General features: G+C 39.5%; 1 protein-coding gene across 3 annotated transcripts in view; it reads left to right on the forward strand.

Annotated features, from left to right (window-relative positions):
• cyfip1 (cytoplasmic FMR1 interacting protein 1) overlaps positions 1-16,375 on the forward strand; it is a 104,839-nt gene extending 88,464 nt beyond the window's left edge. For 2 of the 3 annotated variants that reach the window (XM_052025983.1, XM_052025984.1), the window contains exons 25-32: positions 832-975; positions 2,077-2,167; positions 6,241-6,371; positions 7,883-7,955; positions 8,739-8,833; positions 11,216-11,454; positions 14,841-14,988; positions 15,587-16,372. In XM_052025983.1, the coding sequence (XP_051881943.1) occupies positions 832-975; positions 2,077-2,167; positions 6,241-6,371; positions 7,883-7,955; positions 8,739-8,833; positions 11,216-11,454; positions 14,841-14,988; positions 15,587-15,751 (1,086 nt within the window). In that variant the 3' untranslated portion in view covers positions 15,752-16,372. Of the gene's footprint in view, positions 1-831; positions 976-2,076; positions 2,168-6,240; positions 6,372-7,882; positions 7,956-8,738; positions 8,834-11,215; positions 11,455-14,840; positions 14,989-15,586 lie in introns of all 3 variants that reach the window. The other variant, XM_052025985.1, reaches the window with a different exon arrangement.
• The last annotated feature ends 1,698 nt before the right edge of the window (positions 16,376-18,073 follow it).

An 18,073-nucleotide genomic window follows, 5' to 3' on the forward strand; every position in this document is an offset into this window, starting at 1 on the left:
GGATGATGACAGGAGACATGATAGAGGTATTTAAAATATTGAGAGGAATAGATAGAGTAGACAGTCAGCGCCTCCTTCCCAGGGCACCAGTGCTCAAGACGAGAGGGCATGGCTTTAAGGTTATGGGTGGGAGGTTCAGGGGAGATGTCAGGGGGAGGTTTTTCACCCAGAGGGTGGTTGGTGCATGGACTGCACTGCCTGGGGTGGTGGTGGAGGCAGATACATTGGACAGGTTCAAGAGTTTGTTGGATAGGCATGTGGAGGAATGTGAGATAGAGGGATATGCGGGAGGAAAGGGTTAGATAGTGTGAGGGTGGTTTGATGGATGGCACAACATGGTGGGCCGAAGGGCCTGTTTTGTGCTGTATGGTTCTATGGCAGCCATTCTGGTCTTCCAGGCAGTGGCTACTAAAGAAACTTATTTTGGGGTTTTCAGTTGCTGTGAATTTTGTTAACACTTCCCCAAGTAATTTTCCATTTACTCTTAGCTACATTAATTTGTTAATTTTATTGGTTTGCTTTAAATCTGAGTATCATTAAAAGCTAATATGTTAATCCACTATTGCACCACACATTTGTTCGTTAGAATGCGTGTGTTTGCTGTTATTAAAGGAAATTCATTGAATGCAAACCATTTTTGGGAGATCATAGAAATTGAAAGAGAACTCCACTTTTTCACCCTCTCTATCACCTCTGGATTTTCTTCCTCAATTCCAGGTTCTATGAAAAATTGAACAATTAGCTGTGCTTAACATGTTTAACAAAGGGGTTTGTAGTTTGTCTTGGTCATAATTAAACTCCAAATAACTATTTTCATTTCTGCACTTATAGGCACTGAATTTGGCATACAGCTCCATTTACAGCAACTACAAAAATTTTGTGGGTCCTCCTCATTTTAGAGCAATTTGCAAGCTCCTAGGCTATCAAGGAATTGCTGTGGTAATGGAAGAACTACTGAAAGTTGTTAAGAGCCTTGTACGTATGTTTTATGTATTTGAACATCTCTCTCACCAACCCCCCCCCCCCCCAAAAAATGTGTGTCTTTTGGACAGCTATTTAAACTTTAACTGCTTTTACTTTTGAAAATTTATTGGTGGCAAAATTCTCCATTAGCTTGTATCTTTGAGAATCTGAAAGAGACTTTGCAAAATAGTGTACAAGTGACTAGTTTCTGGATGTGCTTTGTCACTTGAGGCCTTTTCTTTCCATAATCTTGTCTTCCCAGATTGGAGGGGATGGATAGATGGTAGTCCTAATGCAACAACAGATTACAGTCTAGCGTAGTTTTAGAATTTATTTCATGCATGTCTAAATTATAGTAAGCCCGCTCAAATCAGAACAATGAAAGGTCGGGGGGAAATCTGGCTGAATAACAATTTGCAAATAAGAATGTCAAATGCAATTGTAAAATACCCTGTTGTGACATAATCGGCTTTCAGTGTGAAATTTGTTAAATCGTGAATCATTTTGATATGGGTAAAATTCTAAATGGAAAGGAATGCTATATAAAATAGCCGTTCCTGTGTGTTGTAACGTTTATGATGGTACAGTTACGGTACATAGTTCTAGATTTTTTTTTGCCTGAACAATTATTTGCATTTCTTTCAGTTAGAAAATTCCTTATCTATGTTGATTTAGAAACAGCAAGTGCTATTTTGAGATACTGGAATGTTAATACGTTGAAAATAGCTGAATGTAAACTGCCAATTTGATTATTGCAATATTGTAATTTTTACAGTATAGTTTGTAAAGACAAATGTGACACCTTCACACCATGTTTTAAAAAAAATTATATCATCGCAAATAAAATTCTTTTTCTTGTGTGACATCGAATACCTGAATTAGCAAGGTATAGAGAGAATTATGTGGCAAAGAAAGGATTTTTGCATCTGAAAATCTGCACCCGGGCTCAAAATTCTGTGCACAGAATTGAGAAATAGAGTGCGAAAATAGCTCCTTTAGATCTTGAGCTCTTCTGAGCGGTAGCCAAGACCCATTGGAAGCAATCACATGTTTGTGATTATAAGATGTCGTGATGCTGGTGTATCACTGTCTTATGTATATTCTTAATCTCAGCTACAAGGAACCATTTTGCAGTATGTGAAGACTTTAATGGAAGTGATGCCTAAAATCTGCCGTTTACCCAGACATGAATATGGCTCGCCAGGTTAGTAAAACCAATAGACTATCTGATTCATAGAAAAATTTTATTACTGAAGATAAAGTTGTGCTAAATGCAAGACAAACACCCTTATTAAATAAAGTTGGTAGACCAGTTTCTTCTTTATATATTTCTTTCTTCCTAAAGTTGATTCTTATATGGAATATATAGTGCATCAACAGGCCATTTGGTTAAATTAGTCCAAGGTGGCATTCATACTTTAATAAAGCATCTTCCCAGCTCTTTTTGTGTAACTCTTAGTGTAACCTTTTATTCTCTTCTCAGTTACGAGCTTTTCCAACTTCCCCTGTATGCTATAAGCCAGGAGCAAAATGCTGAAGATGCTGGAAATCTGAAATGAAACAGAAAAAGCTACAAATACACAAATGCTGCAGTTCTGACAACAGTCAGATAGGCAAGCGGATAACCATTGTGAGCAGTTGTGCTGAGCTTGAATTTGGAGCAGATGATTTAATTAACTGGTCAAAGGATGTAGTGAGCTTAAGGCAGAATACTGTACTGTGGTTACGGAAATTAATTTGTGCTGCTGGCTTGTTCTCAGATTGTTAGCATTGCTCCCTGCAGCTGGTTGCCTAGACTCTCCAGTGATATTCAGTCATGGTTACAGGTGCTTCCAGTTCTGCCCTTCCTAGTTCTTTTCCAAGGAGAGTGCAATTTGCACTCACCATTTTTGTAACACACTGCAAGTTTGTTTGCTAACTGAGCAGCGTAGTGATTGAAACAACTCTATCCTATTTGTATAATACACAGAAGCAGAACATTTGGCTTATAAGTCTGTACGAGCATTGATGCTCCATCCAAGCCTCCTCCATTTTTTCCTCACTAAAGCTATTAGTGCAACTTCTATTCCCTTCAACCTCGTATACGTGTTCATCCTCCCCTTCAGTGTCCCTATACTATTCACTTCAACCACTTTGTGGTAGCGTGTGATTTTTTTGCATGAGCTCCATAATTTATTAAAAATAAATTACGCCTATTTTGAACTATCCCAGCCACTTTGAGGACAGTTGCAACCTTTGTCATTGGCACTGCAAGTATTGGTTAGGGTTAACAATGAATTATTGCAGTCCTAATTCCCCTAATTTTGTTTCCACTGAGTAAATTTTCTCAATAGGGGTGCAAGATCAATTTATTGAATCATTTATCAATACAGCTATGTTTGCAATCATGTGCCTTTAGCTACCAATAACATTTATTCTATTCTTCCTTATTCACCTTTTCCATGACTTTGAGCAAATATTCACTCCCTGATTTAGGATCAAATTTTCTGTGACAAAATCCTAGCACTACACTGTTTTGTCATGTTTCAACAGGAAAACCCCGTGCAGTAGCCAACATCAAAATTATTTCTATTGATGTTAGCTACAAAAGAATTAATTATTATAGTAACTCTGCAATGTGGTAAGCTGATTTCATTGTTGCATATTTATTCCTGGAGGTTGAATGAATGAAGTGGACAACTGGCATTCTTCCTCAGTTTGCTTTTTTCATTCTTTGAAAGGTTATTAAACCCCAAATAATCAACTTCCTTTATTTACTTTGCCTCTCTGTGAACAAGAGGATTACAACTTAGTTGTTTAAATTTATTGCTCTTTTATTGTGGCGTGGTTACACACTTCGGTACCTGTTCTGAAGCTCTGCACTATTGTACATGCAATCTGATGGAACTACTGTGCGATGGGTTACAATGTGCCTATCCTCTGCTAAACAAGATGATGACCATGCATATACTTCATGATGAGTCATGCTTTTATCGTGTCAGAGTTCCTGATTGCTAGTAGTGGCTGAATGCCAAGTTAGATCTTTGTAACATGTCTTCTTCAGTTAATAACTAACTATCCCCTATTATTCTACAGCACATTTATGAAAATTTGTCAAATATCCCCTTACACCTGTGATTAATTACTTTGAAATAGTTGTTTTATGAGCAAACGCTAGGACATGTTGACATGGGGAAAGAGGATTTGGTGGAACTTTTGAAAAACATTAGGATAGATAACCAGGGCTGGACAGGATATATCCAAGGTTATTAAGGAAGTGAGGGAAGAGATTGCTGCACCTTTGGCAATGACTTTTGCGTCCTCACTGGCCATGGAAGTAATGCTGGATGATTGGAGGTTGGCAAATGTTCTTCCTTTGTTCAAGGAAGGGAGTAGGGATAACTCTTGGAATTACAGACCAGTGAGTCTTACTTCAGTGGTGGGCAAATTACTGGAGAAGATTCTTAGAGACAGGATTTATGGGCATTTGGAGAAGCATAGGCTGATTAGGGACAGTCAGCATGGCTTTGTGAGGGACAGGTTGTGCCTCATAAACCTGATTGAATTCTTTGAGGATGTGACAAAGCACATTGATGAAGGCAGAGCTGTGGATGTGGTGTACATGGATTTTAGTAGGGTGTTTAATAAGGTTCCTCATGGAAGGCTCATTCAGAAAGTCAGGAGGCATGGGATCCAGGGAAACTTGGCTGTGTGGATTCAGAATTGGCTCACCCAGAGAAGACAGAGGGTAGTTGTAGATGGAGTATATTCTGCCTGGAGGTCGGTGACCAGTGGTGTTCCGCAGGGATCTGTTCTGGGACCCCTGCTCTGTGATTTTTTTATAAATGACTTGGATGAGGATGTGGAAGGGTGGGTTAGTAAGTTTGCAGATGACATGAAGGTTGTTGGTGTTGTGGATAGTGTAGAAGGTTGCTGTAGGTTACAACAGGACATTGATAGGATGCAGAGCTGGGCTGAGAAGTGGCAGATGGAGTTCAACCTGGAAAAGTGTGAAGTGATTTCCTTTGGAAGATCGAATTTGAAGGCAGAATACAAGGTTCACGGCAGGACTGTTAGCAGTGTGGAGGAACAGAGGGATCTTAGGGCCAACATCCATGGATCCCTCAAGGTTGCCGCACAAATCGATAGGGTTGTTAAGAAGATGTATGGTGTGTTGGCCTTCATTAGTCAGGGTATCGAGTTCAAGAGCCGCGAGGTAATGTTGCAGTTCTATAAAACTCTGGTCCGACCACACTTGGAATATTGAGTTCAGTTCTGGTCGCCTTATTATAGGAAGGATGTGGAAGCTTTAGAAAGGGTGCAGAGGAGATTTACCAGGATGCTGCCTGGATTGGAGAGCATGTCTTATGAGGATAGGTTGAGCGAGCTAGGGCTTTTCTCTTTGGAGCGAAGGAGGATGAGAGGTGACTTGATGGAGGTGTACAAGATGATAAGAGGCATAGATCGAGTGGACAGCCAGAGACTTTTTCCCAGGATGAAAATGGCTAACACGAGGGTGCATAATTTTAAGTTGATTGGAGGAAGATATAAGGGGGATGTCAGAGGTAAGTTTTCTTACACAGAGAGTGGTGGGTGCGTGGAGCCCGCTGGAGGCAGATACATTAGGGACATTTAAGAGACTCTTAGCCACATGAATGATAGAGAAGTGGAGGGCTATGTGGGAGGGAAGAGTTAGATAGATCTTAGAGCAGGATAAAATAGCACAACGTTGTGGGCTGAAGGGCCTGTACTGTGTTGTAATGTTCTATGTTCAAACAAAGCAGAATTTTGTGTGCAGGACGCTGGTAGCTACACTATAGGAAGAATGTGAGAGGGTGCAGAGGGGATTCACCAGGATGTTGCCCGGAATGGAATATTTCAGTTATGAGGAAACTGTCCAGGCTGGGTTTGTTTTCTGTGGAGCAGATGAGGTAGAGGGAGGACCTCGATAGAAGTATACAAAATTATGAGGGGCATAGATAGGGTAGATGGTAATAAACTTAGATCAGAGGGCATAGGTTTAAGGTGACGATTAAGAGGGGATCTGAAGAAGAATTTTTTCACCCGGAGAATGGTAATCTGGAATTTGCAACCTGAGGTGGTGAGGAAAAAGGTACTCTCACAATGTTTAAGAACCATCTAGACGAGCAGTTGAATCACCAAGTCAAAATAGGCTATGAATCAAATGGTAAATGGGATTACTGTGTATGGGTACTTAATGGTCAACGTAGACAAGGTGGCCCAAAGGGCCTGTTTCTGTGTTGTATGACTCTGACTCTAATTTTTATTTCTAAACAGGAATTCTGGAATTCTTCCACCACCAGCTAAAAGATATTGTGGAATATGCAGAACTGAAGACCGTATGTTTCCAAAATTTACGAGAAGTTGGAAATGCTGTCCTCTTTTGTCTTCTTATCGAGCAGAGTCTGGTAGGTAGAATTGCTAACTTCTAGAGCACCAGATATAGTGCACATGCTCAGAATTCTACACAGCAATTACATTTCAATCCTTTACAATTGTGGCTGTGTCAGACATTTTGATTAACTCCATTAGGTTTATAAAGTATCGGCAAGTATTACAGGGCCAATCTAAGTACATATGACATGGAAGGCCATTCAGCCCATTGGGTCCAGCAGAGGAATCCTATTACTCCTATATCTTAGTACTTCACTGTAGCCCTTTAACTTATTCTGTCCCACATACCCATCAACTCCTCTTTGCTTTTTATTTTTGCTACTTATATACACTAACAGGTAATTTAGAATAAGCATTTGTGATGTGGGAAGAAACCTGATGGTCATGGGGAGAATGTGCAAACACCTCACAGTCTGGATTAAACCTAGATCCCTGAAGCTGTGAGGCAATGGTGCTAAATGATGTGCCTCCACTCCACCCTTCACTATGAGGTTAATTCCCCCAGGATGTCTTCGATAGATTCAAGTCCACTACTGCTAGTAGGGAGACTTTATCTTCAAATAAATAAGTAAAACTAAATACTAAAATCTGATGTACTTTCTCATTGAATGCTCAGTTGCTGATGAGGAGTCCTGTTAACTAACATTTTTAATTTGCTGTAGTGTGCTTGTACTTGTGCATGTTTGAACAGGGGTTTAAACAAGTAGCTTTTCAGTCCTCTTAAAGTCAGAATGAGGATAATTTATTTCACTTGCAGTTCTGAATGCTTATAAAAAGGCCACCACTTATGCTGCATTATTGAACTCAATGCAGATGCAGCTCCATGGGAACTATTCAAATGGTTCTACTCCATCCTCTTTCCCCACAGCCCTACAAATTTCTCCTTTTCAAGTACATTATATTTCCAATTTTCATTTGCAGCTCACTATTGAATCATGTATTTGCATTTTACTCTGACTCATAAGAACATAAGAAATAGGAGCAGGAATAAACCATCTGGCCTGCTCCACCATTCAATAAGATCATGGCTGATCTGGTCGTGGACTCAGATCCACCTACCTGCCTTTTCCCCATAATCCTCAATTCCCCTACTATGCAAAAATCTATCTAACGGTGTCTTAAATGTATTTAATGAGGTAGCCTCCACTGCTTCCCTGGGCAGAGAATTCCACAGATTCACTACTTTCCGGGAAAAGCAGTTTCTCCTCATCTCTGTCCTAAATCTATTCCCCCGAATCCTGAGGCGATATCCCTTAGTTTCACCTACCTAAATTATCTATCCCTTTCATAATTTTATATGTTTCTATAAGTTATAAGACTCTCAACAGCCCAAGGAAGGGAAACCCAGCCTGCTAACAATGCATTGATCCATCATACAAATCTGCTATTGAATAGAATTAAGAATCAAACAACTACTCGACAATTAAAACCAATTCACAAGCAATTTTTAAAAGTAAGGCAATAATAAATTTGCCTCAGTTATCTGCAGCAGCCCTGAATTGTCTTCATTGTCTCTTCTGTCCAGTCTTTAGAGGAAGTCTGTGACCTGCTACATGCAGCACCTTTCCAGAATATTTTGCCAAGAATCCACATCAAAGGTAATAGCTGAGAGCATCAATTATTTTCTGATTACTAGTAACAGGAAATGCAAGAAGTTTTCAATGGAGTACATTGATGACCACTTTAACATTCAAATTAATTTTCTATGTTGCATTTAGAGTTAGCAAAATTTTGAAAAGTATGTGGTTTAAACCACCAGGTCAAGTCAGTTTTCAGAATGCAGTTTAAACTCTTTTGAATATACTGTAATGGTTTTGTTCGAAGGATAGAAGAATAATTGTTCTTACGGAAAGTTTTAATGTAGCATTGTTAGTGAAGTTTTACTTCCATTTAAAGCCTTGTGATTTTGCACTGACTGAAATATGTTGTGTAGAAATAGATGCAAAAAACATAGCTAATTACCTCACAGTGGCCAGAACATGAAACTTGGTGATCGAACTTTGGCTTAATAAAAAAAGAATCTGGTCTGGACAGAGAACATCTAATGGTGGGGAAATTTAGCTGGGGTTATGGTAACTTTATGATTAGGTTGCTGGACCAGCAATATTGGAAAATTGATCTGTATTACTGATTTTTACTTTGACAGCTGAGGAACTGTTCAATTCATGTAATTAAATAAATCTGGACTAGAAGGCTTATATCAGTAATGCTGAAACTACTGGGTTGTCATTAAGATCTTACCTGATTCACTCTTCATTCTTAGGCAGTTCATGGGTATATAGCAGTGAGCAATAAATGCTGACTTAATCAGCAACACAATACATCCTGTTAAATAAATTTTAAAAATTGCTACTTTCATGGTTCAATTTTCAATTCAACAGAAGGTGAGAGGCTAGACACAAAGATGAAGAGACTGGAAGCAAAATACGCTGCACTTCACCTTGTCCCACTGATAGAGCGACTTGGGACACCTCAGGTAATTTTTTTTTGTTGTTGGAACCCCACTGTAAGCCACTTGTTTTCAAAATTGAGAATTTCCAGATTACTTAAATGTAATACAGAGCAAATGAAATAATCTTTTACATGTGTTTCCTTAATTATGTAAACTTGAATTGGTTTGTCAGCTAATTACCAATGATATCTGGTTTTCTACTCCCAATATGCATCCATAATGTAAAAGATACCATTGCTGTCCACAAAATTTTGCATCTCCTCCAGTTGAAGTCCACTGAGAGAACCCATTAATGCTTAATATTGCCTCTACAAGAACAGTGTTACTTCTGAGTTTTATTTATGACTAGATTCACCCCTCAATATAAATTTAGTTTGTGCTTAGGATGAAACAAAGTTCTTTGAGCATAGGCATTTCAGCAATGTTTATGGATGCAGATTACTAGGACTTCAGCGCAGCTACTGGTTCAGCTGCAATTTAATATCTTAATTTAAATCAAAAATTGTAACTTTTAATTTAAGGAGAATTTAGTAAGTACTTCTGCACGTTTGCTGTCTGCCACAACACCGTTACTTTGTAAATCCTGTGGCAAACTCAAAAAGAGCAAGAACAGTTTCTAACCTCTGTTTGACCTGTCTAACCATCGAGTCAGTTTGTCACCCAAAATCTCAACACCAGTTCTACTCTGCTCTTATCCTTTGTTTAAAAGCAACTGAATTTTCTCGCCTAGTGGGGTATAACTTCACTTTTCAACAATAAAATTGCACATGACATGGTGCTGGTAAAACAACACTTCATCAGTTGCACCAAATAACACCACACAGGAGCTGCTAGAGATATAAAGTATCTAGAAAATATTACTTGCTGCAGCAAGGTTACACAAATGAGAGTAGGATAGTGACAAGAATGATATTGAGGGGTAAAAATTGACCAGTACAAGTGCTGTTCTTCAAAATAATGGCTTGGGGTCTTCCGCTTGCACTCAAAGGCAAATGGCACCTTTATTTAATGTTAGAAAGATGGGTTCTCAGATAGTGTAGAAACCCCTCAGTACTGCAAGTCTCATGAATTTTGTTTCAAGAAGTTAAAGGCCCTCTGAGTTCAACATAAATGCTGCCCACTGAACCACAGCTGACCAAAAGAACCCAACCCAGTAATAATCTAGTGAAATGTCCCTCAGTTAATCTCCAGTTGATCTTATGACCTCTTAGGGTCACCTCTCTAGGTTAATGGGCTGTTTGGATGCTTCAGGGCTTCAAGTTCTTGTCTGTCTGTTAGCAACACCAAGGAAGTTCAATATCAATGTGCTTTTCCAGTAAAACAAGGGGTTGGTTTGCATACAGCTTTGTGATATTATGTTTTAAAAGTAGTTGCAGACTGACTGAAATAACCTTAAAAACAGAAAATTCTGGAAATATGCAGCATCTGTGGGGAAAGAAGAGTTAACATTTCAAGTCAACAGTTAATCTTTCATCATCAACCTGAAACATTAATTCTGTTTAACTCTCCACAAATACTGCCTGAGCTTGAGTATTTTCCATAATTTTTGTTTTCATTCCAATTTGCAGCATCAGCAGTTTTTTGCTTTTCGATTACAGAAAATCCTTCCCAGTTGATGATCTCTAATTGATTTCAGAATACGGCCGTAATTCCCTGAGCTTGCAGACTTAAAATGGACATGCCTGCTGCATATAGTTGAACTTTAATGACAATGCCTTTTTAAAACAGCATCTGATCTAACCTGAGTAATGCCATAGAAGATCTGGTAGTGATACTTTTTAGCAAGCAACATACATTGAGTTTGTGTGACAAAACATCTGTTTACTTTGAGCGATTACTGGAAAATTGAAACCAATCAAATAAGCTAACATTTTACCTTCCACGAAAGCTATATATGCTGAAATCTGAAATAAAAACAAAAAATGCTGGACATACCAGCAGGTCAGGCAGCATCTGTGGAGTGAGAAATAGTTAACATTTGAAGTTGATGGCTTTCGTGGTTGGGATGGAAGGTCATTGACGTGAAGCATTAATTCTACTTTTTGCTCCCTTTTTGTTTTGATGTACATGTGACTAATAAAGAAATCTTATCTTGTATATGTCACGTGACCAATTAGAAAGTTTTTACTTTGTGTATCTCACTCAGATTCTTTCCATTCACGAGGATTGGTTTCCACCTCTTGGTCCTACACCCACTTCCCTTGATATCAATGGGAATTTCATATGAACAAGACCATGCAAATCTTTGTTCATTAGTTGTAGTAATCACCATGATAAGCGAGCTCTTCTGTGTTCCATTTGAATCACTAAAATAAAGATGTAAAATTAAGCTGATCAATTTGTGATGAAGCAGGGTTATTGATGTGATTTCCTGAGCCAGTAATTTGTTTTTAACTTCATAAACAGCAAGTTGCAATTGCAAGGGAAGGAGATCTGCTGACAAAGGAGCGCCTCTGTTGTGGACTGTCCATGTTTGAAGTGATTCTGACAAGAATACAGCAATTCCTGGATGATTCCATTTGGCGAGGACCTCTTCCAAGTAATGGAGTAATGCATGTGGATGAATGCGTGGAATTCCACAGACTCTGGAGTGCCATGCAGTTTGTATACTGTATTCCAGTCGGGGCACACGAATTCACTGTAGAGTAAGTGCTTGTGTTTCTCCATTCTTCATGATGCTGCAGAAACCCTGACCCAGTGAGCACAAAACACCCATGTTATCAGTACGATTGTGCTTTCCTATTCATGTGGTTTACTGAAGAGCTGAGGCACAGTGTAGAATGATAACAAGGTCTTTTTAAAAAAAAATTTGAGAGTGAAACATACCTACAAGAGAGGTTATGATGCTATGCATTGTTTTTATCCTGTGGGAAATAAATGGTGGGCTCAGAATTTTGTGGTTTTCTTCCCTTCATTTTCTTTGTTTCTCCCAATAGAGTGTTCCTGCATTTGACTTCAGAAATGGTAAATGCAAACTCATAGTTAGTAATAGTTGTGTGTTTTGGTTGTGCTGAGCTGTAGGGAGCATGTCACAGTACACATGATTAAAAAGCAACCAGTATTAGTAGTTAATTACAAGGGGAAGAACAGCAAAGTGGCTCAAGATTTTATTTCATAGTATTTTAAAAGTTAAGCAAAGTGGCAGCAATGGAAATGCTATTTAAATATTAGACTTTTGACTAAACTCGCTGAAAGGTAATTTTAAACATTGCTGTAGATTCACCTTACAAAACCGTTAGGTTGGATGACTGGGGCGCCTTTGCATATTGTTTGCTTTGTGATGACTTTGGAAGCACTAAAAATTCCATGAGTTTTTATCTATAGAATTAGAATTGTTTCTGTTGAATCCAAGTTGCATATGTAATACAGAGGGGTAAGACTTCAGCACAATCGGTTGCTATCTGTCACAAATTAAATTGGGCGCTGGAGACCATATGGGCTAACATGTATAGTGACAGTCATAGAGCACTACAGCACAGAAACAGGCCCTTTGGCCCATCTAGTCCATGCCAGCCTGGTTTTCTGCCTAGTCCCATCTACCTGTACCCGGACCACAGTCCTCCATACTTCTCTCATCCATGTACCTATCCAAACTTCTTGTAAATGTTACAATTGAACCCGCATCCACCACTCCAGCTGGCAGCTCGTTCCACACTCGCACCACCCTCTTGAGTGAAGTAGTTCCCCCTCAGGTTCCCCTTAAATATTTCACCTTTCACCCTAAACCTATGTCCTCTAGTTCTAGTCTCACCCAACTTGAGGGGAAAAAGCCTGCATGCATTCACCCTATATATATCCCTCATAATTTTGAATATTTATATAAGATCTCAGGTCCTTAAGTCCCGGCAACATCTGTGTAAATTTTCTCTGCACTCTTTCAAGCTTATTGATATCTTTCCTGTAGGTAGGTGACCAGAACTGCACACAATACTCTAAATTTGGCCTCACCAACATCTTGTACAACTTCAACATAACATCCCAACTCCTGTACTCAGTGCCCTGATTTATGAAGGTCAATGTGCCAAAAGCTCTCTTTACGACCCTATCTACCTGCGATGCCACTCTCAAGGAATTATGGATCTGTATTCTCAGGTCCCTTTTGTTTTACTGGACACCTCAGTGCCCTACCATTCACTGTATAAGTATTACCCTGGTTTATCCTCGCATAGTGCATCGCCTCACACTTGTCTATATTAAATTCCATCTGCCATTTTTCAGCCCATTTTCCCATCTGGTCAAGATCACTTTGCAAGCTTTGATAGCCTTCCTCGCTGTCCACTATGCCCCCAATCTCGGTATCATCTGCAAATTTGCTGATCCAGTTTACATTATCATCTCAATCATTAATATAGATGATAAACAACAACAGACCCAGTGCCAATCCCTGCGGCACACCACTAGTTACAGGCCTCCAGTCAGAGAGACAACCATTGACTACCACTCTCTGGCTTCTCCCACCAAGCCAACATTAAATACAATTGACTACTTCATCCTGAATGCCAAGCGACTTAACCTTCTGGAGCAGTGTCCCATGTGGAACTTTGTCAAAGACCTTGCTAAAGTCCATGTAGACAACATCCACCGCCTTCCCATCATCAACCTTCCTGGTAACCTCCTCTAAAAGCTCTATTAGATTGGTTAGATGTGACCTGCCACACACAAAGCCATGTCAACTATCCCTAATCAGGTTCTGTCTATCCAAATATGTATATATCCTGTTCCTTAGAATACCTTCCAATAACTTACCCACGACTGACGTCAGGCTCACCGGCCTATAATTTCCAAGCTTATTCTTAGAGCCTTTCTTAAACAACGGAACAACATTAGCTATCCTCCAGTCCTCTAGCAAAATATGATTTAAATATCTCTGCCAGAGCCTCTGCAATTTCTACACTAGCCTCCCACAAGGTCCGAGGGGACACCTTGTAATGCCCTGGGGATTTATCCACCCTAATTAGCCTCAAGATGGCAAGCACCTCCTCTTTCGTAATATGGATGCCGTCCGTGACCTCGCTATTCTTTTTGCTCAGTTTGTGTCTGTCTCCCGAGTAAACGCAGATGCAAAACATCCATTTAAAGTCTCCTCCATCTCTTTCAGCTCCACGCATAGATGACCATGCTGATCTTCGAGGACCAATTTTGTCCCTTGCTATCCTTATGCTCTTATTATAGCTATAGAAACCCTTTTTGTTTACTTTTATATTTTGAGGGGTGATATTGAATGCTATTTATAAAAATCCTAGTCTGTCTCACAAGTGTGCTTTTCTGTCAATCTGCTGTAAGGCAAGAGTTATCTTTTCTGTTTCACTAAATATTGGGTAGTGGTGATGCATGGTTGATTGAAAGGGATGTGAATGAACTGGGATAAGTGATGCTGAATTAGTGAGAATGTTTGCCATAAAAGAGACTTGTGAAATTTGTAACATTTCAGTTTCTAAAATTTTAGTCTGGGTAAATTGTTACAAAGTAAAACATTTAAAAAACTTTCTTACAAGACCTTTTTACGTTTGTTTAGTTAAATAGAATAGTGAATTCGTCTTTGCTCAAAAAAAAGATTCTCAAGTGAAAGTTATAAACAGAAGATATTTTTGTGTTTTTATTTCAATATTTGGATGATGAACCGTTTTTCTATCCTCTCAAAGAAATTAATTCCTAGCAAGATGGTATTTGATTATTTTCCAGTGCAGGTTCCCAAATAATTACTACTAGTTGGCAGTAACAATGTCAGCAATGGGAGTCATTGCCAGAGCCATGGTTCCAGTAGGGGTTCCTGGATAGTGAGCAGGAACTCTGACTCTTCCAGTTGTGTCCAACTGTGCAAGATCACTTGTCCTAACTGAGACTAGTTAACTCAGCACAAACTAGACGTCAGACTGGGAGCCTTCGTGGTGTGTATGCATCAGCTCTTCATTCCGTAAACACTCTGATCCACAAACAACCATTTTTAAAATGGGGAAATTTATCTTGATGTATCACAAATCATTCAAGAACATGAACCACTTGACAGTAGCTTTATCTTTAAATCACACAGGCAGTGCTTTGGGGATGGACTACACTGGGCTGGCTGTATGATCATTACACTGCTCGGACAGCAAAGGCGCTTTGATGTACTTGATTTCTGTTACCATCTGCTGAAAGTTCAGAAGCATGATGGCAAAGATGATGTCCTCAAAAATGTGGTATGCAATTTTTCTGTCTTCTCTTGATATAACAAGGCATATTTGATGAGCATTGATAATTCTGCAGAGCTTGTTCCCAAGTGTAGATTATTCATCTGTTGGCTTTAACAATGTGTCAGCAGTGGATGCCATGACTATCCAAAAGTGCTGAAGCCAGTTGACCCATCCAAGAATGGCTAACTCAGCACAAACCAGATTTGATCACTGTTATATCTGAATGAGAATTTAGCATTGGCTTACCTACATATTAACCAATTGGAAAGGTGGGGAATTATTCAATGGGCATGTGAAATGCAACCCTTCCTAATAGTGAAGATGACAATGGAGGAAGGACATTAATCCTGCTGAAAGCAGCCCCAGGGAGATGGAATGTTAAATGTGAGACTCCATGAGAAAACAGGCTCTTTGGCCCAACTCGTCCATGCCGACCATGGTGCCCACCAAGCTATTTGTCCGTGTTTGGCCCATATCCTTCTGAGCCCTTGCTGTCATGGGCCATTCTCCCCAGCAGATGTATCTATGAGGACCAAGTAAGCACATGGCAAGGAGCCATGTTCACGACAACCATATTTTACATTTTTTCCTTCCATATTTGCAGCCTTTGAAGAAAATGGTTGACAGAATTCGCAAATTCCAAATTCTCAATGATGAAATCTTTGCTATCTTGAGCAAGTATTTGAAGTCTGGCGATGGTGAAAATGTCCCTGTGGAGCATGTCCGCTGTTTCCAGCCACCTATTCATCAGTCACTAGCAAGCTCCTAATAAAGAGCACTTGGGACAGCTGAAGCAATCCAGGAATATTTGTAAGAAAACTTAAATATTCAGAGCATCTGAATAATCAGCTGGTAGATACTCTGCATTTTAATAATGTGAAATGCTAGAGATTAAATATTTAAACTGCTGTGCGATTTTGTTTTTTTAAGAGGACAGTGCATGGTTTGTATTAGTTGAGGGTTTTACTGATGATTTTGCCATCAAACACTACCAGCAATAACTATCTAGAAGAGATTTTAAAATGGTAAAAACTGGTTAGACTTATTAGTTGCAAAGATTCCTTATGAAATTTAAAAATGTAATCAGATTATGATGACTTTGTAATGCCATTGTTATAAGGAGATTAACATTTTTTTCAAATCTATATATTTTACTACACTAGCCTACATTTGTAGTTTACCGGTGCTGTACTAAAAGATGCTCTTTTTCCACTCTGTTCCAGTAATATTTTTGCTTCTATCTTTTTTCTAGTGCAGCTCATTTATACTAAGTTTTCCACAGTTTATAGTTGCAATAAACTTAAAATGAGTCATGAGATTTTTTGAAATGTTTACCAGTTTATATGGAAGAAATAAATATTTCAGGATCTATTTTTATGACTCCTATAATTTCTCCATCTTTCATTTGAACTGCATACAGTGTCCAGTTCATCCGATACTGGACTGTACTAATTTCATTTTATCTCAGTGGCAGCAGAGGGAATAAGTCTACTTAATGATCCTTCCCTTTTGGAAACTGAATGTGAATAGATATTGCATGATGACAGGCTTCTGCTTGGCTCTAATTTATCCTTTATCACAAAATAGCCTGTTGACATTCATTGTCTGAGCTCAACTTGGAAAAATAGAAATTGTAATTGAAATGTGGGACTGACTAAAGGCATTTGGTTTGTTTTAGCAAGATAAAAGCACTGTTGCAGGGACAACTGTAATGCAAATTACAGGGTAATTAATTGAATATTCTGCAGGGTAGATAGAATTGAAACACTTTCAGGTTTGCGTCTAATGAAGAAATAACTAGGTCCAGTTATTCAATAAAATATAGTGCAACCGTGAACATGATTTACTGACCAAAGCAAGATGGCTTTTTGGTGTGTCCAATGCTGAGCAATGCTGTAACAATCACCACTTCCTACATTTATGAGAATGTCAGTAATAATGTTAGCAACAGAACACAGGTCAGGTGCATACTTCTGCCATTTGTTGCTTCCAGGTTGCTGTTACAGAAATGTATAGAAACAGGCCCTTCGGCCCACCGCATCAATGCTGCCCATTGTGCCTGTCTGTACTAATCCCCCTTAATAACATTCCATTTACTTTACCCTTATAAGATGTCTGAAGCCTCAAAACTCAATACTTAGAAACACTTTGCTGTTGGTTCAAAACCATCAGAGAATGGGTTGTGACTGCCAGTGTTTATTTCAGTCATCCAGCACGGATACAGGCCCTTCGGCCCAACAAGTCCATGTACACCATGGTGCCCACCCACTTAGTCCTAATTTCCTGTGTTTGGCCCATATCCCTCTAAGTCCTGCCCCTGCATGTACCTTTCCAAATGCTTGTTAAATGATACTATTGTACCTGCCTCAACCAATTCCTCTGGCAGCTCGTTCCATATACTCACCACCCTGTGTGAAATAGAACCATACAACAATACAGGTCCTTCAGCCCACCATGTTGTGCCACCCTTCAAACCACACCTAAGACTATCTAACCCCTTCCTCCCACATATCCCCCTATCTTAAGTTCCTCCATATGCTTATCTAACCATCTCAAACTTCACCAACATATCAGCCTCCACCACCACCCCAGGCAGCGCATTCCATGCACCAACCACTTTCTGGGTGAAAAATCTCCCTTGAACTTCCCATCCATTACCTTAAAGCCATGTCCTCTTGTTTTGAGCATTGGTGCTCTGGGAAAGAGGCGCTGGCTGTCCACTCTATCTATTCCTCTTTAATACCTTGTATACCTCTATCATGTCTCCCCTCATCCTCCTCCTCTCCAATGAGTAAAGCCCTATAGTCTCTCCTCATAATCCATAGTCTCTAATCCAGGCAGCATCCTGGTAAATCTCCTCTGCACCCTTTCCAATGCCTCCACATCCTTCCTATAATGAGGTGACCAGAACTGGACACAGTACTCCAAGTGTGGCCTAACCAGAGTTTTGTAAAGCTGCATCATAACTTCGCGGCTCTTCAACTCGATCCCACGATTTATGAAAGCTAACATCTCAAGCTTTCTTAAATACCCTATCTACCTGTGAGGCGACTTTCAGTGATCTGTGGATATGAACCCCCAGATCCCTCTG

The sequence above is a fragment of the Pristis pectinata genome, chromosome 11 (assembly GCF_009764475.1).
Source record: "Pristis pectinata isolate sPriPec2 chromosome 11, sPriPec2.1.pri, whole genome shotgun sequence".
Lineage (NCBI taxonomy): Eukaryota > Metazoa > Chordata > Chondrichthyes > Rhinopristiformes > Pristidae > Pristis > Pristis pectinata.